We start from the raw sequence: 24,814 nt of genomic DNA, 5'->3' as shown, positions 1-24,814 counted from the left end.
CATTCTTTTCTTGAAATACGGACATTAGGGACTTATTAACGACACTTCTAACAGCAAAAAAACCCCCACTCCACACCCAAACACGTGTATACAGGAGCATACACGTGAGTCCAGACGGGTGCTAGCGCTGGGTGCCGAGAAGCCGAGAAGCACCAGCTACCATGTGGAAAATGGAAGACACCGGGGGACAACAGGCGTTGACACTTGCGGCGGGACTGGGCGACGAGACACGGGCCGACAGCGACCAGACTCAGCACCGCCCTCCACGCCGAGGCGAGGCGGGGCACGGAGAGCAGCCCTCCCTCCCGCCTCCGGGCGGTAGGGCTGAGCTCTGCGTCTCCTCGGTTCGTCTCCGTGGCGGCCTTCACCTTCCTCTCTTTCTTAGCGGCGGGGCTGGCGGCGCAGCCGAGGCCTGCCTGCGGTGGGAGGAAATGGAGGTGACGGCGGCAGGGCCGAGCGATGATGGTAGCGGCAGCAGCAGGGACTGAGCGGGGGTGGGGAAGCGCCGCCGTTACTGCTGCCGCCCGCAGCCGGGCGGAGGGGGATGCAGCACGAGCAGCTGGGGCCGCCGGAGCGGGCCCGCCGCGCAGCCGCGTGAAGTGGGTCCTTGGCGGGAGCAGCGCTGGAGGGCCGGTAAGCCGGGAAGGGGGCGCTGGCGGGGAGGCCCGGTACCCCGGAGTGGGGCCTTGGCAGGGACCGGCGGGGAAGGCCCGGCGGCCGAGAGGCCGGTCGGCCGAGGAAGCCAACGGGCGTTGCGGGCGTCCGTTGTCAGTACCTGCCGAGGGTGAGGGGAAGCCCGCCCTGCATCCCCCTCCGGAACGGGAGAAGTTTTATGTTTGTTCAGCCCAGATCCGTGCGCTCGGAGCCGGGCTTGTGGGATGGGGGTAGACTTTGCCTCAGCTTACCGCCAGCTGCTCAGACCATGGCCGTGTCCCCTCTTCATGGCCAAGACACCCTCCCTTTCCCCCCTCCCCCGCCCTCCTTGGGTAGTGAATGTGGCCTCCGATGCTGGGAATAGGGAAGCCGCTGCCGTTTCGAGCTGTGAAAAGCTTGGGAGTAACCCTGTGGGGATGGAGCTGGTGCCTGCCGTACAGGGCATGGGCGTGCTGGGTAGGGAGGCGGGGTCCCGCGTCTGGTCTGGGGGCTGCGGAGCTGGCACAGCCTGAGCCTGCCCCGGGCTAAGGTGGGTTAGGCAGCAGTTACAGCGACTAGCTCCGGTCGTTCGTTTTCTTCCCGCTGACAGGTGAATTGTGCGTGCTCGGGGAGGATCCCGCTCTCCAGTGGTGGCTGGAAGAGCAGAGCGGGTAGGTCTGTCCATGCCGTCAGGGTGGAGGAAAGCCGTAGGAAAGAACCACCTTTCAGAAATGCCTGTTATAATGTACCTTATTTGGTAGCACCACACAACTTACCAAAGGAAAGTGGGATAGGGGATAGGCTTTTATTATTATTTTTTTAATAAGCACAATAAATTGTCCGTATCCCAACTTCAAGATAACACAAAGGAGTCCTTGATGGAAATGCATTAGATATCCCAACTGGCTGTTGTTTGGCCTTCATTACCTGTTCCGTTTCAAATTAAAACATTATTCATGTGCTGATGGGCAAGCAGTTGGTTGTTCAAGGCTACCAGCGTGCTGCTGTCATTCACAATGCATGCAAGGACTTACCTGCCAAGGAGCCCTTATCCAAGTAGCATAAGCTGCAGAGCAGAGGCTGTGCACTGTTTTAATCTTCCATGCTTTGTCCCATAATTCACATGAAAACAGTGGTCTTCTTCAGAGTACCAGTGGTTTTTTTCCAGGTAGCGGGTTATTTGCTGGCCAGGGGTCAAGTATGCCACATTTTGTTCATGTGGCATCTTTGGTTCATGTTTGTTCATGTGTTTGCAGTCCTGTTGTTACCTCACACCAATACCAGAACAAGAGGGCACAGTCTCAGGCTGTGTCAGGGGAGGTTTAGGCTGGAGGTTAGGAGGAAGTTTTACACAGAGAGAGTGATTGCCCACTGGAATGGGCTGCCTGGGGAGGTGGTGGGGTCGCCGTCACTGGGGGTGTTCAGGGTGAGGCTTGACAGGATGCTTGGTTCCATGGTTTAGTTGATTAGGTGATGTTGGATGATAGGTTGGACATGATGATCTCGAAGGTCTCTTCCAACCTGGTTTATTCTATTCTATTCTCACGCAAAAGTGGTATCTGGCTGATACAAGGATTAGTTGACAGATTGGCTTTGGGGAAGTAGCGCAGGAAGTACAGAGGAATGGGTGGAGAAAGGGGTTTTGAGGATCTTGTGCTTCCAAAAAGTGTAAAATTGCAATAAGAAGAAGGATTAACCTGAAAAATCCCTCTGTATATTATTGTAAGAAAACAGATTAAACCTTCAACAGTTTGTAGTTTTTTTTTCTTCTAAAGAAAAAAATGTTTTAGACAAGGAAAAGACACATTTGGCAGCTGAAGGACACTACTAAAGAGAAAAAAAATGGAAGATAGTATGTCTTCACTAGAAAATATGTAACAGGAGAGGCAACAGAAATGTAGTAAGATTGGAGATATGAGATGTAAGAAGTGCAATTACCCTGTGTGAAAATGATCAGAGTATTAGAGAAGCTAGAGAAAGAGAAATGATGTAAACATGTTGTTTTAAAAACATCGCTCTCCGTTGGATTTAAGTGAGTATGTTTGAGTTACACCTGCATATAATTTTGAACAGTCCTGTAGAGTTAGATAATGGTTGGACTTGATGATAGTAAACATCTTTTCCAACCATAGTGATTCTGAGGTGCTGATACAGATGTAGTTTTGTTTAGGATGGTAGAAGTCAGTTGACAGTGCCAGCTGTGGCAATTACATTATGACAGATCCTCTGATGAGACTGGTGTATTGAAAAGTATGTCTGCAGATTTGCTGTGCTTATAAAACAGGAGTAGGTAAAACTGCTTAGTATTTCCCCTTTGGCTTTAATGCACTGGAGGGTAGTAGGGGTAATTATTAAGGATGTGACTGCAATGCTGTCTGCTTTCTGGTCTTGGAGTCCAGTCCTTGAGGTAAGTAGTGTGCTGCTTGTAGGTATCTTTGGCTGAAATGTTTTTCTCCTATCTCTAGCATACAGGATGTGCCAGCAGGGTCCTGTGTGTGCTAACTGCTTTTCAGCTTGGAGCACATGGAAACTGCTTTCCCATGTAATTTAACACAGCTTCTTAGCAATCCAATACATAAATTACATAAGGGGATGCAGATCTATAATCCTTACTAAGTGGTGTGAATCTATTACCAGTATAAAAGTGGGCAGACTAGCAGGGATGCTGTGCGTGTTGGAGGCCATTTCTACCGGGTTAAACAGAAAAGTCTATCCCAGACCATTCATTGTATGCCTGAGAAACCTGCAGTTGATGGTTAGAGAGGTTTTCCTCCTGCAGAGAGTTCCCTGCAAGTTTTTGTTACTCTTCTGCCTTGAAGACAGGTTTGAATGTATTTTGACTATTGGATGGTCCTCCTGGTTTTAGCAAAGCCACCCAAAAAGTAAAAATATCATTGCTGCGTTTTGTGTCCTGACATCTATTTTGCATTTCTCTCACCTGTAAGAGTTGGAAAAAAAATTCCAAATTATTGTGATGTCTGAAATCAAAGGTGATAAATTTCAGTATTCTAAATGGGAGATGTTATGGCAGGCTGAAAAACGAGGGCCTTTGCCTGGTGGTTTTCAGCATGAATCTTAGGGCAAGTTGTGCATTAGTTGAGTGGCAGGATGAGAATAACTTTTGAACTGCTTGGAAAGAGCTCAGTGCTCTGGAATTCATGCTGTATTATTTGTCCATCCTGGCCAGCAGTCTTCAATGTTGAGGAATAAGATGTCTCAGACATTGCATGTTCAGTTGGCAGCTAGGGGATTGCAGCAGAAAAAGGGAGGTGGCAAGCATTGTGTTCATGGAGATTGCAGCACCTGTAACTGTCCAAATGACAGTTGATGCCTCTTTTTACCTAAATACAGTGGTTTTAGGAGAGGTACTTAAAAACGAAATCTTAAGGAAAGAAAAAAGATCTCTTAGAAACCAAAATGAAAAATATTGCACTGAGAAAATAAAAATAGGCCTGAACATTGACATCCCAGATAGCATTATTTTTTTATTTTTCTTTTTAGACTTGAGGTATTCTGTGCTTTTCCTCCTCTCACCCATTTCGTGTACATCCTTAGGGTCCTAAATCTGTTTTGAACTGTTTGCCTGCCTGCAGAGGTCTTTGACTTACCTCAAAGATATTTTGCTTCTGTCAGATACAGTGAGAACCCTTCCTGGAAACATTTGATGTGCTGGAAGGGAAAAGCTTACCTGGAAAAATGATCAGCATTTCTAGCAGCAGAACTGGTGTTGCAGGTGGGCATACTGAAACGGCATCTAACCCAGGCTCACTTATTTAAGCATTGTGGAAATGAAGAAGGTGGAATGCTGGTGTATGACTGGAACATGTAATACGAAGTTTGCTTAGAAATACTAAGTAGCATGATTTTAAAATCTTTGCTGGGAAAGAGGGCATCTCTTTTACTCTCTGGCAATTCACTCAAGTAGCTGTATAGAAAGAGTGATCATAAACCACACAGATGTGACTCTAATTGAAGTTGCGTGTGGTTACTTTGGGGCTGAATTTCATCCTATTGCTGGTTACATGGATGCTTTCATTTTTTTTGTTCTTGTTGAGGGTACAAGCCCAAACTTCACAGGAATTTTGAGAAGATCTTACTGTTTGAGATTTTTGTGTAGACCCTCTTTGGTTAAGTGTTCTGAAGTTGGCATTGTATATATCCTCAAAAGGAAGCCTTCGCTTATATTTGAACTTTCCAGCACCTGAGTGCAAGCCTTCAAGTGTCTTGTGTCTCCAATAACAGCTGAGACAATGGTGCTCTATTTTTGCAGGATATTCAAGTCTGAGGAGTCTCAGGTTTGGGTAGGCAGGCAGCAATGTTTGCTCTTAGTTTTTTGTTGTTCTTTTTTGAAGTTACAGAAGCTTAAATTTTGCAGTGGAACTTTCACAGATACTCAGTGTCAGAACCAGTGATTCCCAGAGTTGGAAACTGAGCAAAAGATGTAGCTTAAAATTTTACATTTCTTTTAGTGGCTGAGGATGTAAGTCTTTTTTTTTGTATTGTAATTGGTTTTCTTGAATTGCATCTTAACTTTTAACTGTAATTTATTTATTTTATTTTTTAGGATTACAGCAAATATGTAGACTGCAGAATAGGGCAAACGCTCTGTGTTTGTAATACTGTGCCATATCCTCATCCTCACTTTACTTGGATTCAGTCAGTACCTGTCTGCAGTCTCAACTGTTTGGATAACCCCTCCTGCACTCCTGGGGAAGTACTATCTGAGGCTTACCTCCAGGGCAGTAGCGACAGGTGGTAGGCGCTGCTGCATGAGAACTCTTTTTACTATCCCTGTGGGTAGTACTTACCACAGTGGAAATGGAAAAAGACTTCCAGAAGCTATGTTTGATACTTGACTAGCAATAAAAGTGACAAGAGTAGAAAAAGACATTAATATATTTGAATATTTGTGTGTGTGTGCATTTAGTGCTCTGGCTTAGTAGCTTCCAGCCATTCATGTAGTCTGGGCAGAGGAGAAGTTGATGTCACATGTTAGGAGCTGACTCGGGACAGCTAAGAATATTGTTAATGTTACAGCTTGGTTGATCTGCTGATTAGTTAGTACTGAGAGCAGAGCTTTTTTCATTCTCACTCCTTTCCTACAATGAGCTTTCTTTTAAAGTTACATAAAAAAATGAACTGAACTTTAAAAGAAGGTTTTGCTGGTCTGTGTCCCTGAGCTGTCAGACAGTGCTGTTGGGATCACAAGGAGGGGTATGGGACTGTGTGCATGGAGGTGAAGGAGTGGAGCCTTCCTTTGGTAGTAGCCAGCAAGTTATGTTGCCTCAGCTTTAACCTTGGTTAAAAACCTAGCCAAAAGGACAAAAACTAACAAGTGAAATCTACTGCTGTGCTAATGGCACACATGCATATTAGAGTTTTGTCCATTTGGTTATGGAAAGTATTTGATAAACTAGAACAAGAATAGTTAACATGTCAGTCTTTCCTCTTTCAAACAGGAAGCAACAACTTTATATGGCTCAAGTCTGACAACATGCACCACCAGTGGCTGCTGCTAGCTGCATGCTTTTGGGTGATATTCATGTTCATGGTTGCTAGCAAGTTTATCACATTGACTTTTAAAGACCCGGATGGTAAGTTCAACTTCAATATTTGATGTGAAACAGGAAATTAATAATGCTTCACACAAATACACTTTTTGTGCAAAGTAGTTTTTGGCAGGTTACCACATCTTCAGTAGGACTGAGAACAGAATAACTAATTTTCTAGAGGTGACGGTGCTGATACTCAGTTTCTGCTTTCCTTGGTAGACAACTGCAAAGCTAACATCTTGTTTTCTGGCAGTTAAGAACAGAGGGGATGACATGGCAGTACTGTCTTGTGAGGTCTGCTTTCTCAAATTAACTCAGTTTCAGTATCTGGATCTACTAGAAGTCTTGTGCAAAACAACAGAAGAGTTACCTGTTTAGAGACAAAGGAGACTGACAAGAAATTAAGAGAGTGATACTAGTTTCTGTCCCTTTGTGACTGCTTGTCCTGTGACTGCGGTATTATGTAAAATGTGTGGAAAGTTTAATTTCATTTTCAATGTGCTTAGGCTAGCCACCTCTGCTCTGCTTCTTGCATTCCGTTTTATCCTCTGCTGTTTGACAGACAAACAGCTTACGGGCTTTTGCTTAGCTTAAGTAGTCCAGATGGTATTAAGATGATGAGGAATTCAAGCCATTTAATGACACCACGCAGTATGTTACAGTTTTCTGTCTGCTGAGGAGCTACTGTTACAAAGCCATCCTACAGAGAGTTTAGGGTGAAGGTGATGACATGACTTAGACTTAAGAAATCCGTATTTCTGCATCTTCTGCTTGTGTGACTTTTGAAGCACTGATACTACTAGTGCCATTTGTTTCAGTCCCTTGATAGTGAATAACTATATTAGATGTTCCTTTTCAAATTGCATACCTCTGGGTGGAGGTTTATTAAACAGGTCTTATAGAGGAGACCAGTGGGGTAATTTAGTTTTCCTTGGTCCTAGCTGGTTTGGAAAAAAATCGTAGAATCAATAAGGTTGGAAAAGACCTCAAGGATCATCAAGTCCAACCTGTCACCCAAGACCTCATGACTATTAAGGACTCAGTACATCTGCAAATAAGCTGGTCTTACAATAGAATAGAATAGAGTAGAGTAGAATAGAATCGAATAGAATTAACCAGGTTGGAAAGGACCTTTGAGACCATCGAGTGCAACCTATCATCCAACACTATCTAATCAACTAAACCATGGCACCAAGTGCCTCATCCAGTCTCCTCTTAAACACCTCCAGTGATGGTGACTCCACCACCAGTTGTGAAGTATTTCCTTCTGACCTACTCTTGTTTCCCAGCTCAGCTGTTCTTTGAAAGATTCTTTCAGTCAGATTTTATCAGGAGGATAAAATCAGAAATTTTGCTTATTTGGATGTATCTACTTAGCAGCTAGAACAAAACCAACATTTGCTTAATGAATCAATGTTCTCTTGTTTAAGCCTTCTGCTGATGTCTTGGGTAAGTGAGCAATAGGAACTTCTTAATAAGGAGCGAGCTTCTGTCCATGATCTAGTAGCACCTGCAGGTGTGCTTCTAGGTAGTTACAATGAAAGGTATTTTGACTGCTCTTTCAGTGAATCAGATGATTTTGATTTTACAAAAGGATACTGTGGAGTAAGTCTGTGCACAACATGTGCTGTGTCTGATAATTCGCATGCTTACACTGTTTTCAGTTTTACTTTGCTCTTCCATGCGTGCTCTTGGTTAAAATCCAGTGTAGGCAGAGCCTTGTAGAGAAAAAGAGGCACAGGCAGTTTGCACATTTTCTTGACCATCAAACGGTGAGCCACTACAGATGCAGCTGAAAACAGAATATTCCTTCAAGAAGCTGCATGAAGGGAAAAGCAGTCCAATGTAGATGGAAATAGATTTTCAGGGAGAAATCATATTCTTTCTGCTTTGTGGTTAGGGAAAGCTGCTTCAAATTATTTTCCATCTTTCTGGAGCATGGAAAGTAAAGCTACAGCCTTGTGTTAAAAATAACAGTTTTCTGGTAGCACACCAATCGCAAAAGATGTAAAGGGTTCTTCCCTTGCATACTTGAGTTTGGTCTCTAACTATTAGCTGCCTTAAAGTCATTAAAAAAGAAAGAATATCAGCTGAGTTTGTTCTTGTGGCGGTCTTTAAGGAAGGGCATCTGTCCAGAAATAGAGTCATAGAATGGTACAGGATAGAAGGGACCTCTGAAGACTGAGTCCAAATCAGGGTCACCTAGGGCAGGTCCCACAGGAATGTATTCAGATAGGTCTTGAAAGTCTCTAGAGAAGAGACTCCACAATCTCTCTGGGCAGCCTGTTGCAGTGTTTCTTCACCCTTACAGTCAAGAAGTCTTTCCTTATGTTGGGCTGGAACTTCCTGTGTTCCAGTGTACATCCATAGCTCATTAGAGATGTTTACTCAGAGCACCAAAGCAATAAAAGGTGGCTCTTAATGACACTGGTAATGACCAAGAATTTACAGAAGAAAGCTATCTTGAGGGGAGGGAGAAACCTGATAGATTGAGTTTTTTGTTTGGACATGCTTTGGGAAGGTTATTGGAAAATGAAAATCTCTTACCGTCAAGTCCCTATTAGGTACATTCAATTATCTACCAGTTGTGACATTTGGATTTGTGATTTTCCTGTCTTTTTGCACAGTTTGTTTAAAAAAGACCAAAATAAAAGATAATGGATGTGTTTCTGTAATAAAACTCAACTGAAATTGCACCCAGAATTCCCATAGAGTATATCCTTTGAAATATTCATAGCCTGTCTCATGTCTTGTCTAGCACCTTCCCTGTTGAAAACAAATCCTAATGTTTTGTAAGCCTAATACAGAAAGTGATGTTTCATTGTGTTAGTTGTAAAGCAGAAATAGTTGCCTTCCCTCCACCTTCTATAATGCTCTTATCTCTCTTCTTTAGGCTATGGTGCCAAGCAAGAGCCATTGATACTGACAGCTGTGACAAAAGTGGAGGAGGTACATGTGCCAGAGGAAAAACATTGGCCTGAAGGTTTTCAGGTACATACTATTGAGATAAGGGTTATGTGTATTAAAGAGGGGGGAGGGAAGAGATTAAGAAAGGGCTTCCTGTTATTAAAAGGAATTGCTAGACAGGCATTATTTATTCAGACTGTTCTATTTAGATAGAGCCAGCAGAATTCATTTTAGCTTCACAAAGCTAGTTTGTTATGGTAACCTGCTGTCTTGTTTCATCTGAATGATTCAACTTAATGTGTTTCCATTTCTAGGAGAAAATCATTACAATACTTCTTTAGCAAGTCAGGACAGGCATTTTTGCTGGCCTTTTTTATCTAATGACCCAATTTTGGATTGCTTGTATTCTTCCTTGCCATAGTCATCAGGGTTGTGGTTCTTGAGGGCAAGCCTGTGTATTGTCTGTTCTTTTATTTCTCTGTCCAATCTCTCAGATTCTTTTTATCAGGTCTCCTTTTCTTTTTCATGTTTCGTGCTCTCTGTGCTTCACATCTCAGAATGTTTTCCAAAGTAGAATATGAACACAATAGTATTCAATAGCAGTTGATCCTTTAGATGCATAGTTCTGTGCTTTCACCAATAAAGCAGAACAGATGTGGTACTTGCTGATTTACAAGGAAGTTCTGAAAATTGTCTATGCAAATGTAACTTTGAAGCTAGTTGCACAGTGGGGCTAAGGCAAATTATTTTTTTTTCCATTGCTTCCATAAGTCATCCTATATTTAAAGTATTTTTGTGGTGCAATATGGAAGGGAGCTTCTTGTATAAACATAACACTTTATAGTTTTGTGTGTAAAAACTCTGAAATATAAGTTATCCTCAAAATACTTGGGAGCAACACTTTGTTCAGTGAAAGGCTGGCAGATCTGTGTAGTGAATTTTAATACCTTCCTTTACTTGTATGGAAGAGAATAATAAGGTTTCTGGATCAAAAACTATTCCCTCTGACTTCCTGACAGCATGAAATGCAAAGCAATAATATTAATCCTGATTGCATGCAAAAGGAATTGTTTTGACAGATAAACAACCTGTCAGGCTGTTCAAATTGCATTCTGACCAGAGGATATTGGACAAAAGTAACAAACAGAAAAAGCAGAATGAGTTGTTATTTTTTTTTCCTTATGGAAGACTGCCACAAAATGAAAATCATTCCTTTTTCATGTCTAGTATGGACGCTGTGCCTATAATCATAGGATCACCAAATGGGTGGGTTGGAAGGGACCTTTGAAGATACCTTGTTCAACCCCTCTGACATGGACAGGGACATCTTTCATTAGATCAGGTTGCTCAAAGACCCCCCATCCAACCTGACCTGAACACCTTCAATGAGAGGACATCCACAGCTTCTCTGGGCAACCTCTTCCAGCGTCTCACCACCCTCACAGGACAAAAAGTTTTCCTAATAGGTAATCTAGATCTACCATCTTTCACTTTAAAACCATTAACCCTTGTCCTGTTGCTACAGGCCCTGGTAAAAACTCTCTGTGTGTGCCTTGTAAGTTCTTTGTAAGCATTGAAAGGCTGCAATAAGATCTTCCTGGAGCCTTCTCCTCTCCAGACTAAACAAACCAAACTCTTTCAGCTTTTCTTCATATGACAGATACTCTGGGGGCATGAACATTTCCATGGCTTTTATCTGGACCGGTTCCAGTAGCTTTATATCTTTCCTGTGCTGAGGCCTCCTGAACTGGATGCAGTACTCCAGGTGGAATCTCAACAGGGCAGAGTAGAGAGGAAATATCACCTCCCATGACCTGGTGGCTATGCTTCTTTTTTATGCCCGCTAGGATATGGTTAGCTTTCTCGCTGCACTGCACACTGCTGCTTCATATTCAATTTTTCATTCATCAGTACCCTGAAGTCCTTTTCTAAAGGGCTGCTCTCAGTCATTACATCCCATAGTATGTATTGGTATTAGGGATTGCCAACCCTGTAAATCTATTAGTGGAAGGGAAAGATACGTCAATAGATATTTACAGTTTCCTGTCACCTGTTAATCACACAAGCTCCTTTCTCCTCTCTCCACACTAATCATGAGACAGAGGTGGTTTTGGTTCCTGTCCTCCTCTCAGAAAAAGAAGACATATCAAATAGTTAATTTTTAGGGCAAGGAATTCTGCCTACAACTCTTGTTTGCCACAGTATGCACTGAAACGGACAAAAATTCACACAGTTTTTGTCCATTTCATTTTGTGGCATGATGGATAAATGGAAACACTGAATGCCTACAGGTGCTCGAAAACAATGCAGAACTTCTATTGTAATTTCTTGTTTTCTATCCAGATGGGTCAGCGTGCCTAAGCCCTGTCTTCTCAGAAATGAAAGCTTAATTTCAGTTGAAATTCCTATACCCAGCCCCTCAGAAGTTTCCTTATGGTTGTTCAAGTTTTGTGGTAGTTTCAATATTTGGTCAAGGCATGTTTTATCCACACATGTAAGACTCTGCTCCTCTATGGTGGACTTAAATTGTTGTATGGAAAGGTTCTTGCTACTGTCTGCTACCAAATGACTTAAGATTCAGAGCAATGTATACAGCAGCAGCTCCGGAAGGAAGTTGTGTGCTACTCTATTAATACATAGCAACATTTAAATTGTGAATCTGGGAGTTGCTAGGATGCACAGTTTGGGGATTTCTATACGTTAGAATTTGATCTGAAAACTAAATTCTCGCACTTGTGTTTGCTTCTTTTTTTTTTTCCCTTTCCTCTCTGCATTTCATAAAGCCAACTGGAAAAGCTTTTTCTGGAAGTCTGATCCGCCAGCCCCTGGTTCATATGGAAAGACTTGAGCTTCTCAGGAATGTCTGCAGAGACACTGCACTGAAAAATCTCTCTCACACTTCAGTCTCCAAATTCGTCTTGGACCGCATATTTGTGTGTGACAAGCACAAGATCCTGTTTTGCCAGACTCCAAAAGTGGGCAACACTCAGTGGAAAAAAGTCTTGATTGTTTTAAATGGTATCTACTCTGCTCTGGGTGTGTGGGTTTCTTTGAGGAAGGAACACTAATGATCCCAACTGGGACAACACAAAAATGGATTCTTTCTCTTTTCTGCACACTGATAATTAATTTCAGCCTCTGATTCTTCCCAATTGCTTCTAGTCCTTTCAAAACATCTCTTTTAAAGCAAATATACCTGTTCTTTCTGTGAAAATAAAGATTCTTATTACTTGGCTCAAAAGCGTTTTGAATCATGGAAGAGTAAGTGTGGTAGGTAGATTTGTTCTCCTGGAAGGGGTGGCACTAACAGTGTTTGCAACAAGTAAACTACAAGGTATCACAATGCCCTAAGAATCAATAATACAAAATTTCTGACTTGAGGCCACTGACTTTTAAGTAGGGGGTTTTAGCCATGAAGAAAGCTAGTTGAAACTCAGCAGCTGCTGCTGGTCTGTGCTATTGAAATCTTCATAGGCGTTAGGAAAATTCTGAGGTGCTTCAGGCAGCAGATTGGTTAAAAGACTGTAAAAGAAGGAGTAAAGGGACTCGTGTGTTTTCAGAACGATCTGCAGGGTGAACACTGCCTGTCTATGTAGGCTGCCATACTCATCTAGTAGCCTGGTATGCCAATAAAAATAAGTAGTTTCCTCAAGGTTTTCTACTGTGCTGCTACTTTAACTCATAAACTTAGTAAGATTTTATTTAACATAACACACCTTTGTTTAACATGCGTTCCTCCTGCCTGTTTCTGTGCCCAGGCTGTGAATTTATTACACATAGTCAAGTCAGTTGAGGTTGCAGGTGTCATATCTCACCAAGATGTGGGCATAACCTGAACATTGTAAAGCCAGCTTTCTTGTTAGAAGCCCCCTGTCAACAACTAGCTCTGCATTTGTATTTTCTTTACCTCGTGTTAACGAGTTTGCACACCCAGAAGGAAACAGCCATAAATTGACAAAGGAACTATGTCCCCCAGCAAAACTTTTGTTGCAAGGAGTACATCTTTAAAAGCTTCAGTGGCGGTATAGGGATGGGAGCCAAAAATCCAGCAAAAACACGTACACACATAGATATGGGCATGTGCATTAAATACCTATGAAAGCCATGCTCCAAGAAGGTACTACGTATGAAACTCACTGAGCACGGTGGAAGTACCTGCTCCTATCAGCATGTAACCGAGATAACATGCAAAGAGCAGCTGAGGACAGGCAAGGATGTATTTACTCTTAAGTGGAGGATAGCTCATGTCTTACCAGCAGGGAGCATGTCCCTTTGAACTTCCTCGTTCTAGCGTGTTGGATGACAATAAAAAATTGTTTCCATGTGAACGCTGAAGACTGCCACTTGCAGTTGACCTAACTTTCTCTTTGGATAGTTTCCTCAGGCAGGACTGATACTTGAGGGGGTTATATCCAAAGTGGTATTTGGAGTTTCAGGATGGAGAAAGGCAGCTGTGGCGCTAGGGGGAAACTAACTGCTCCTGCTTTTACTGCATCTGTTGTGGATGAATGCAAGGTTTCTGTTTCTAAAGCTGTGTAGTCTGACCTTGACCATACAATGTTCACCTAGACTACCACACATCATAATTAGAAAACAATTACAATGCAACCACCACTACCACCCAAAAAATTAGAAATCAGGGAAACTGAGCAGTGTGCATTATTCACTGCAATTTCAGAACATGGAAGGCCATAGGTGAAAACCTAAAGATCTTGTTTTGTACACCCCACCCCACCCCCCGTTCTTGTTGCAGGTTGGTACTCTGAAATGATACTGCTGGGTGAAGGCTTATGTCTAAAGCCAAAGGGACCCACATGAGATATTTCTGAAGGTCATAAAAACTTCCAGGATCAGGATCTTAAAATATATGCATCAGAATTTAGTGACATTATTTTTCTTGTCAGCTTATGTGCTTGCAGAAATTAATACCTGGAGGCTTTCTGTTGCTAATTTTAGTGCTTTTTATTCTGTGTAGTACTGTATGGTTGGAATTTTTGTTTCAGTGCAGTATAGCCGTTAAAAGAACTTCATGGACCTTGTCAGCAAAGTACTTCTGTGTTGAAGCAGTTCCAAAAGCAACCCACAGCATCGATTTTTTGTTGGTAGTAGAAACTCAGCCAAAAAGCCGTTTCCTTCTTTGGGGTTAATCCTCAAAGTCTTCTTCTATTTCCATGTGTAGGCAGAGGGAAAGAGAATGAGGACACTGAGGTGGGGAACTACATAGGGGCTTAGACATAACTACTGATGAAGTTTGCATAATGTGCTTTTAGGAGAGTTTTGAGGCCATTTGGTTCTGAACCTTGATGTCACATACCCTAAAGAATTTTACCAGTTTTCAGCTTCACAATCAGAATCTCTCATAATTTTAACAGTTTTTAAATATAGTAACTGTAAATGCTAAAAATAAGAGAAAGATAAAAAGCTGTCAGCCAGAGGCATACATGCTTGTTTGTGCTCACTTTTTTTCCCCTCTTGAAAGATTCACTTGCTCTCTCTTTTTGATTTGTCTAGGAGCATTTTCTTCCATAGAAGAGATCCCAGAAAATATCGTACATGATCATGAGAAGAATGGCCTTCCACGCTTGTCCTCCTTCACTGACTCTGAGATTAAAAAACGGTAAGAGGTGGCTTCCCGGGAGTGTGGGAGGGGTTTGGAGTCAGTGGTATTATGGACAGTAAAGAGTACCATTGAAGCCTACCTCTGGAATTCAGGACAGTGGGGTATCTGCTCCACCACTTGTTTTATGGCACTGTTCTGTTATCCTCGCAGATGTGACTACCTCCCTGCTGGCTTTGGAGGAGAGCACCAGTGTAATTGGTGATACAGTTAGGTGAGCCAACCAGCTCCCTCTGGATAGGGTTTCTGTAATTTGTTGCATACCTAGTCGTTACATAATTTGCCTTCAGAAGGGAAGGTTTAGTTGGAAGGTCCACCCTGATGCCTTGTACAGTAAATCTGTACTGTACACTTAAGTCTTTGAAGGCAGTTTTACTTACTGGGATTGAACGGGATAGATTTAAAATATTAGTGCTTCTCAGCCTGAGAAGCTAAACACTATCTTCCTCTTTGGATGCTTCTGGGTGTTCTCAGACCATAAAAATTGCTGTTCATAGCATTCATAGCAGAGCGTTCTAAATTACATTAGCTAGAGTTTTGACTCTCTTCTCTCACCTCTACTAGAGCCTATGCTATATATAATCCCTGTTAGGGAGTAGCAGCAGGGAGAGAACAGGACATAAAATGACAGCAGGCACTTTTCTAAGCTTGTGCTTGCATAGTTTTTATGGGTATTAAGCCATTATGAAGAGTCAGCCCCTTATATGTGGGGTGTTAGCTCTGGGCAAAGCTCAGAACAACTGTTCACCTAGGGAATGAGCCATAGCTGGAGTATTTGAAGTTGAGTGTCATCACAGTTTGGGTTGTTGCAGTCAGCCTGTGGCAGAAGTTGTGCTGGAGATGCATAACAAGGGTTTGGTTGGGAATTGTGAAACAAAATATCAAAGAGTTTAGGTGTGGCGAGGGGCATGGCGTGGATCTGTTGATCTGGTTTGCTGACCTCTAGGCCTGCCTGGCTATGAGTAAGTCAGGAGAACTTGAGGACTGATTGAAGTGAATGTTGAGGCTGGAGAGATGCCATCCACCTATTTCAGTGAGAAATGGGCTTTAAATGTCCTTTCTAAGCTATTTACTGAAATAAACTTGGTTTTCGGTTTACTCCTCCAACAGGTTACCTCAGACTACAGAATATTACAGCTCGGTGGTATTGTAACAAAGTGTAAAATTCTGTTGAAAACCATTTCTCATGAAAATAATGGCTATTATTGACAGCACAACAAAACATCAAATAAAATACCAAAATTACTTTTTTTAACTTAAGCAGTGATTTGTCTAACTACCTGCCAGTGAAAAAATGCAGCCCTTTATTTATTTAGATGCACCAAGCCACTTTTTCTATGTCTGTGTGTATTTTGCTCCTTGAGCTTAATCGCACGGCATTAAAAATATCTTTGACTCAGAGCTTTCAGCGTTTTTTCAGCATCTTTTGTCTCCTGTTTATAGGGACTTGGAAAAAGTAAGCTCCTTGGGTTTGAAGAATGTGAAAACTAAGACTCACGATTTTCACTTTGAATTGCATACAAAAAAATGTTAGCAAAAAGACAGAAACAGTATTTCTAGTCTTATTGATTATAATACTGATAGACTATGGTGTAAGATTCATATCGTTGTGTCTGTGTTCCTGTGTGACCTACTCTAGGTGATCCTTCTCTGGCAGGGGGGGTTGGACTCAATCTTTCAAGGTCCCTTCCAGCCCTTAACAGTGTATGTACAGTTTGCAAGTCACTGCTAAACGTGCTTTAAAGACTGTTAAATCCTTTCCTTAATTATTTGGGGTTTTTAATTATTTTTTTTTGCCCTCCTCTCTTTAGACTGAATTTATACTTCAAGTTTTTTATTGTTAGAGACCCATTTGAAAGACTTATTTCTGCATTCAAAGACAAGTTCGTGCACAATCCTCGGTTTGAACCTTGGTACCGGCATGAAATTGCTCCCGGCATCATTCGTAAATACCGAAAGAATCGCACAGAGACCAAAGGGCTGCAGTTCGAAGACTTTGTGCGCTACCTGGGTGACCCTAATCACCGGTGGCTGGACGTTCAGTTTGGCGACCACATCATTCATTGGGTGACGTACGTGGAACTCTGCGCCCCCTGCGAAATCACCTACAGCGTGATTGGACATCATGAAACCCTGGAGGATGATGCTCCATTTATCTTGAAAGCGGCCGGCATAGACCACCTGGTGTCGTACCCCACGATCCCGCCAGGCATTACGGTGTACAACAGAACAAAAGTGGAGTGGTATTTTTCAGGGATCAGCAAGAGAGACATAAGGCGCCTCTACGCGCGGTTCGAGGGCGATTTTAAACTCTTTGGTTATCGGGAGCCAGATTTCTTGCTTAACTGACTGACACTTGGGGTAAGCTCTGAGGCAGTGTCTCATGAATCCCTTAGAACCGCACAAAGAGCGGCTGCAGCGCTGACAGAGCTGAGAATGACCGTTTGTTTTCTAGCTTTTTGATGTTGCTCCATTTTTCAGTGAAATGTTTGTCATACGAACAAGTAGGGGCTTACAGTTGTTGTTTACTGATCACACTTTCAATATGTGACATTGCCATCTGTTAGGAATGAAGTCTCTGTTATCTGAAACACAGAATTCCACTTCTGCCCTCTTTCCTCCAGGAAAAAAAAGAACCAATGGGCTATGATCTTCCTCTTCTTCTCCCAGAGAGAATGACAATTGTTAAATGTTGTGAACTATTTATAAAGATGACGATTCCGCTGTAGGTTAGCTCTTGACTTGTGGGTGAACTTGATGATTCACGCTCATGAGAGGCATGTAGTCTCCCATGAGCTTTGAAAATGAGAGGCCAATACAGAACTAAAAATTTATGAAGTGCTTGACAAAATCATCCAGGTTCTGTCACGTGGCTGTTACAATAATGGCAATGCCAATCTAATTCCATTCTTGTCTGTCACAAAATGAACCTAAATTAGGGAACTTCAGAGGTGTTAAAAAAGGGACTGGTTCCAGAGCCCAGTTGTCTTTATAGTTTTGTCAAGTGCTTACTATACTTACTGCTGATCTCTTGAGCCTCATAATTCTTCTTTTGATTTTCAATATTTTATTTTGCTCCTGGCTGTGTAAGTTATCTGAGAACACTAGATGCAATGAAGCATAGAAGAAAAATGAAACTGCTATGGAAGCTTTAAGGAAAATTTGTGTAAAATAAAGTATTAATTCTGTTTGCAGGAGCACATGCAACACATCACAAGATGCTCTCACTTAATTTAACTGGGTTTATCTTCCAACCGTTAAGAGTAATAAAGAAGCCTCAAAGGCAGGATATCATAGATAAGAGCTGCTAGAGTTACTTGGTTTAACAGTTTTGCCTTTTTCTTTATATCCAGACTTGCTCAGTGTTCAGTACCTTAGAGAACAAAAATTTACCCCCCTCTGAAAATTCATCTCCCTACTGCGAAAGGAGACATAATCAATCCCTGATTTTGCTAGCGATTCACTGCTGTGATGTCCCGACTCAAAAATGCCTGACATTTATGTTAACCAATGGGGTGAGTTTGCCTACATGACAGGAGTTTGAATGTCACTGAAATCTGTGTACCCCTTTTATGCATTAAAAAAAAACAAAGAACAAAAGCCCCCACAAAAACCCAAAGCCAAATGAACAGAAACCGGAAAGGATGGAGCCGTTATATTTACCTGTGCTTGCATCGTGTCTCATAAAGAACAGTCTCTTGTTTGAGTTCACCAGCAATAAAAATCAGCGAGCTGCCACTTCATCCCACAGGCCATGGGGGTGAGAGATCCTGTATCTGACACACAGGAGTTCCTCTGTCACAGCGAGCATGTGAACTGTATTTTTTAAAATATTAACCCCAAAACATTAATTTACAGATCAGCTTCATGTTGCTGACTAGAAATACTAATAATGGCCAGTGCTATGGAATGTGCTCTTCAGCCACAGCTTTTGGTTGCTTTGTGTATCAACACAAGGAAGCATCTTGCCCTTGTGAAAAAGAAAAGCTGTGCCAAGCTGACATGTGCTGCTACCCACAAAAAGGAACTCTGTTGTAGCTGGAAATGAAAGATCTCAACAGATTAAATTGAAATAAGGGAGAATTGTTAACTGGATGTCATTAATAGTCCAGGGTGACAAAGCTGGAAGGTGGGGGCTTTTCTCAATTTTATTTCTTCTTTAAACCACAATTACAGTGCCCTAACTTGTTAGTTCTTAACCAATGATAAAGCGATGTTAACAGTTCCAGGTTTTCTGTCATTTTCTTAATACGGACACTTAGCAAAATGTACTGTTAAATGCATTTTGGAGCTAATGAGCTGATTGATTACCTCTCTGCCGATTTAAAATGTAACAGTGTGAATAGTGTATAGTGAATTCAGGCCTTAAAGTTTAATTCTAATAAAGACAAAGTAGAAGTGTTTTCTTCTGAAAGCATAAGCTACTGATCACATGCGACGGCAATGTGTGGTTTTATTTTTCTTGGTAAATTATTTAATGTGGTAGTTGCTTTAAAATGGCCAGGTGGAAAGTGCTACATAAATATTTTTGGGTTTCTATACAATATTTTTTCTAATAGCCTTCTCTGTATTGAGTTCTCACTGGCATCTGACAACAAGTGTGGACAGCGAGCTACGGACTGACAGAGAGGTGTGTGTGTGTACTGCTCTCCCAGCAACACTCGGGTTTTTCAGGCTGAAACAGAAAGTTTGTTACTTCTTCTTTAGTTCAAACACATAGTTTCTCCTTTCAATAATACCCTCCTGAGCTATAGTTTCTCCCTAGAAGTACTGGGTTGTTTGGTCATGTGGCTGAAGTAATGGTGGCACAGTTTTGTCACAGCTCTTGCAGGAACTCGGGTAACATGAAAGCCCTTGATGAGGTATGGTAGGGTTCTCCTTATTGGTCTGGTGCACGTAAGGTGGCCAGAGCATACGGTGTCAGGGAGGAGGCTTTTGCCCTGCTTGTTACCATTAATGACATGCTTGTGTTTTAGCTTAATTGTTCTCTGTACAAGGCATTTACAAATTTTGTCCCAGTGGCACGCATGAAGGTCATTTGGTTGTTTAGATGTCATTTGCATGCGCTTTCAAATTGCAGGTGATATTTATGTCATGTTTAGGGAACTGCTGACCCAGATTGTTACTTTTTTTTTTCTCTCCTGGTTACAGCTTCAGAAAAACTCAGATTCTTACTTAGTGCATCTCTGTATTTTTATTGTCTCTCCTCAGCAGCTTTTGAATCCTCTGGCCCATTTTAATCACATTTTACAGATGAAAGTAGAGCTCTTAGGGATAGTGAGTTGCAGTAATCTTGAAAACAGGAGAGGAAATGTTCTTTGTACATCAGAGAGTCCATGCTATATATTAGAGCCTGCAGTGTGCCCAGGCAGCTAAGAGGGCCAATGGCATCCTGGCCTGCATCAGGAACAGTGTGGCCAGCAGGAGCAGGGAGGTCATTCTGCCCCTGTACACTGCACTGGTTAGGCCGCACCTCGAGTATTGTGTCCAGTTCTGGGCCCCTCAGTTTAGGAAGGAGGTTGACTTGCTGGAACGAGTCCAGAGAAGAGCAACAAAGTTGGTGAGGGGTTTGGAACACAGCCCTGTGAGGAGAGGCTGAGGGAGCTGGGGTTGCTTAGCCTGGAGAAGAGGAGACTCAGGGGTGACCTTATTACTCTCTACAACTACCTGAAGGGAGGTTGTAGACAGACGGATGTTGGTCTCTTCTCCCAGGCAGCCAGTACCAGAACAAGAGGACACAGTCTCAGGCTGTGCCAGGGGAGGTTCAGGCTAGATGTTAGGAAAAAGTTCTATACAGAAAGAGTGATTGCCCATTGGAATGGGCTGCCTGGGGAGGTGGTGGAGTCGCCATCACTGGAGGTTTTCAGGAGGAGACTTGATGGGGTGCTTGGTGCCGTGGGTTAGTTGTTTGGGTGGTGTTGGATTGGTTGATGGGTTGGACGCGATGATCTTGAAGGTCTCTTCCAACCTGGTTTATTCTATGTATTCTAAAGCACAGACAGGAAACTGAGTTGTACTGCTTCTGTTCATTGTGGAGCTTCACATTTCTCATGGACTCCCTTCCCCTAGTGCTCCAAGTCCAACCTTTGATCTCAGCTAACAAAGACAAAAGTCGTGAATTAAAATGTGTTCCAGCAGCCTTATGAAGATATTCATGTTCCCTATAGGGGGATACAGTCTCAAGCTGTGCCAGGGGAGGTTTAGACTCGAGGTGAGGAAAAAGTTCTTCACTGAGCGAGTCGTTCATCATTGGAATGTGCTGCCCAGGGAGGTGGTGGAGTCACCGTCCCTGGAGGTGTTCAAGGGGAGATTGGACGTGGCACTTGGTGCCATGGTCTAGTTGTGAGGTCTGTTGGGACAGGTTGGACTTGATGATCCTTGGGGTCTCTTCCAACCTTAGTTATACTGTGATACTGTGATAAAAATCAAAGACACTTGTAGAGAGCGGTTGACTGGAGTGTTTTTGAGGTGTTGGGGTTGGGCTTTTTTTCTTCTTTGTGGTGAAAATGGATCCAGAACTACCTTGCTTGTGAAGCAACTTTAAGGGCAATGCTTATCACTCTTTTTTCCCCCCCGTTTTAACTCCGGCACACAGCGCAATATAACTTCCATATTTTCTGATCGCTTGCCATGAAGATGTTTTTTCTGTAGTTAAAATATATATGCAATTTTTTATTTTGGAAACTGATCCCTAAAAGAAGTAGCAATGCAAAACTGGCCTGAAAATACACAGGTTTTGACAGATAAGCATATTGTTTTCCTATTTGGGCTAAGGTGCTGCCGTATTTGTACTCAGGGTAACAGCCCCCTCCTGCTGCAGCTTCTCTGTCCTCAGATCAAGGAAGTCGTCAGAGAGCCCTGGCTTTTGTGTAACGTTGCTTTTCCTTGAGGTGTTAATAACTTGGTTGGCTGTGAAAGCCACCTTTGATCTTATCTGTGCTCCAGACAGTTTGCTGAGAAAAGAGTGATTATATAGGGATTTCTTAAGCTTATTTTCTCAGATGAAAAAGGATGTCTCCTCAGTGTATCCTGGCTGTATCTGATATCTCTTAATTGACAGAGGGTGAATTATCTTTCTGCTTAATGGCCTTATCATGATTATACTAACCCCCCATCTTATTATTACAGCAATGTGAAGGAATCTGGAAGGAGGTGTAAATTTAATGTGTTTATTTTTAATGTGAGGGTGTAAAAGAAACTTGACCCAGCAGTTGGGCCTTGAAGAGTTGTCTTTGCTAATTGCTTGTTACATGCCATCTGCAGAGGCTGATGCAGTTTCTTTGTAGAAGAAGGCTTGTGGGTGGTGGAAGATTCCCTTTCAGCCTAAGTTAGCTGTGCATATTTCTGGGCTGCTGCAGTGGGGAAGGCTTTAGAAGGAAATGATCCTATTAGCAGCAAAGCCTGCAGTGTTCAGGCTGGCAAGTGCAGGGAGCCTCGCTTCTGGAGGAGGAGCAAGTTCAGCTCTCACTGACGTGTGCTGCTGACTCTGGAACTACCTTGTATAAATCTCTGGTTTTGTGCTTTTAATGCAGTTGTGTGCAGCTGAGCTTTCATTACTTTCTGGTGTGTGGCAGGAGCCTGAGGTGCCACATCTTGTTGCCACCCTAGCGGCTTTAAAGGTCTGCAGCCTGTTTTGGTATACATCAGGACACTTTTTCCCTTATGAAATGAGGAGCATTAGGCCTGCAGCCATGCAGCTGGTGGCAAGAGGCTGCTGTAAGCATGTAAATGGTGCTGTTTGGAGCTAGCTACTGCAAAATCATATTTTTACCCTTTTAATCCAGGCAGGAGTGAAAGGGGAAAATAGATGTCTGGGGGTTTTTTGAGTTATAAAAAGGAGCCATGCTGATAAAAAATTCCAGACTGATAAGCTTAGGCAAGGCAATGTCTGAGAGAACAGTATTAAGAAAAGGTATGGGCAGTTGCTTTAAAGCCCCTCAGAGATGCTGGACTCCATGTTGAAGGAAAGTTGCTGAAGCTTTATGGGAGGTGTTAGAGGAGCAAATGTGCTCCCCAGTATGGTGTATGTGTGTAGCAGAGGAGCAGCTGCTAATGGGAAAGCATGCACATGGCAGGCTGAAAGCATGAAACATCTGCTGCAAGTGTCTGTTTGAAAGCACAGAAAGACTGTTTTCAAAGGTGGAAAAGAAGTAAAGAAAAAATAATCCTGATGGTTACACACTTGGAAATGCAGTACCCACCATAACTGCCAGAAATGCCTTGACTGCCCTGGATGTGTACAATCATTTCTGGGCAGTTTGTGGGGCAAAAGCAGATCTGCAAATAGAAGGGTAAACATGGACCATAAGGTATCTGCACACACTTCTGAAAGCAATCTTATGATGAAAAGCTAGCTGAGGCTCTCAGTCATGCCTAAGTAAACGGATCTCATCTAGGAAGAATGTATAGCTATGCTGGAAGCACAGAAGAAAAAGCTGTTGTGGAATAGCCATCTCATTTAACAACTACGTGTTACACACTTGCTGTAGGAACATTTAGTCTTGTAGATCTTGTTTTTTTTTCCTGCTTACAGCCTGTCTCGTTTATTCATGTTACCTTCCCCATGTCCTGAGAAATTTTCAGACGATACAACACCATAGGACCTGTTCTTCTCTCGTCAGAAGGGTGTAAGAGGCTATGGGAAATACAAAATGTTCTTTGTAATTTTGAGGAACATGAAGGGAGCATTCAGGGAGTTGTTATCAATCACAGAATCAATAAGGTTGGAAAAGCCCTCAGAGATTATCAAGTCTTGTGGTGACTGTGAAACATCAAGATTGCCTGAGCTACTCCTTAGATGTTTAATGTCTTGGTCAGGAATGCACTTACGGAAACATTATTTCTGTGTTTGTCCTCTTTGTTATGTTTTGAATGGCTTCCAGCAAGTAAAATTTAAAGTCAGTCATACTGCAAAGCTCCACTTTGGATCCACCTGTTTTACTCTCATTCTGCCTTAAGTATTTTGTAGAGTAAATAGTTGACTCCTTGCACTTGCTTGGTTTGACTGGTCTTTGCTGTGCCATTTGTACTTGTGAAAAGGCAGCAAGCAAGAGTACTCACCAAACGCTCTGGAGAGAATAGGACTCCCACACTATTAGCTCCATTTTGTACGCTCTTGTTTGGCTGCTTTTGTGTCTTAGGTTCTCAGCCTTTTCAGGAAGGTCAAGTATAGGGTGTAGGTGTGCTCCCTGTTGGTGTCTCAGTCACATCTTGGTGTCATCAGGGTAGGCACTTAAAGGCTAGGCCTTTGTCCCATGAAGTGTTAGAAGATTGCATAACAAAGAACGAGCAAAGGTGTTCGTTCCTTCTTTCTAAGCAGTGGCAGTGTGTTGCTTTACTCCACTGCTAGACAGTAGAAACACAATTGCACTTTTCTGGAAGCAGACCAGGGATAACAACAGGGTTTTAATCATGTTTTAATCTCAGCACACCATTTCAATACATATCTGTATGAGAGCAAGGAAAATTGTAATAGCTCTTCGTGAATTTAGAATTGACTTAATGGTTTATTGGAAATGCCACATCAATGGAAAACAACTGGTGTGCAGTACTGTTATCTCCATGTAAGGGTCTCTCATGTGATTGCTTGCCAGAGAAAAATCACTTCATTTTTTCTTGTGAGCTGCTTACTGATGGATTTGGGGCTTAAAATACAGCATGGTAGATTTGCTTTGTGCACTCCTGTTCTTCAGTAGCATTGTCAGATTTTTCCTACTTCTGTTATTTTGGCCTCTTTTCTGCAGCTTCTAGATGAAACTGTTTCAGGTTTAAACACTTTGCATTAGAAACTATATAACTGGACTGTAGATAGGCCGGAGGGACAACATGAAGGCTTTAATGAAGCCAGTGTCATGACATGGCTGTGAGAAAGTTACTGATTCTGTATGCATTCAGCTAAACATTTCCAGTAATGGCAAATAAATAATCAATATGTAGGACAGAACAACCCCATGTACCAGTATAGGTTGGGGACTGACCTCTTGAGGAGCAATGTGGGGGAAAGTGACCTGGGGGTCCTGGTGGACAACAGGATGACCATGAGCCAGCAATGTGCACTTGTGGCCAAGAAGGCCAATGGCATCCTGGGGTGTATTAGAAGGGGTGT

At 42.5% G+C, this 24,814-nt stretch overlaps 1 protein-coding gene across 6 annotated transcripts; it reads left to right on the top strand.

Annotated features, from left to right (window-relative positions):
- Window positions 1–294: 294 nt before the first annotated feature.
- CHST10 (carbohydrate sulfotransferase 10) lies at window positions 295–18,492 on the top strand. 6 transcript variants are annotated; one of them, XM_054162892.1, is made up of 7 exons: window positions 295–633; window positions 4,189–4,366; window positions 6,093–6,227; window positions 9,079–9,134; window positions 11,876–12,110; window positions 14,604–14,709; window positions 16,521–18,492. In XM_054162892.1, exons 2-7 carry the CDS (start codon window positions 4,330–4,332, stop codon window positions 17,056–17,058), a joined length of 1,107 nt encoding a protein of 368 aa, XP_054018867.1. In that variant the 5' UTR covers window positions 295–633; window positions 4,189–4,329; the 3' UTR covers window positions 17,059–18,492. The 6 variants fall into 6 exon arrangements, with proteins under 6 accessions (XP_054018867.1, XP_054018866.1, XP_054018865.1 ...); XM_054162891.1 differs by having other exon boundaries at window positions 9,079–9,176; window positions 16,554–18,492; XM_054162890.1 differs by having other exon boundaries at window positions 9,079–9,176.
- Window positions 18,493–24,814: the final 6,322 nt, after the last annotated feature.

The sequence above is a fragment of the Dryobates pubescens genome, chromosome 7 (genome assembly GCF_014839835.1).
Source record: "Dryobates pubescens isolate bDryPub1 chromosome 7, bDryPub1.pri, whole genome shotgun sequence".
NCBI classification, from domain to species: Eukaryota; Metazoa; Chordata; class Aves; order Piciformes; family Picidae; genus Dryobates; species Dryobates pubescens.
This window is presented reverse-complemented; position numbering and strand designations above follow the sequence as displayed.

Excerpts from the sequence above, each read along its gene's own strand:
- CHST10 (XM_054162890.1), top strand. The coding sequence starts at position 4,330 with ATGATCAGCATTTCTAGCAGCAGAACTGGTGTTGCAG. Across the intron at positions 4,367-6,092 it reads CAGCAGAACTGGTGTTGCAG|GAAGCAACAACTTTATATGG; the intron begins GTGGGCATACTG and ends TCTTTCAAACAG. Across the intron at positions 14,710-16,520 it reads GACTCTGAGATTAAAAAACG|ACTGAATTTATACTTCAAGT; the intron begins GTAAGAGGTGGC and ends TCCTCTCTTTAG.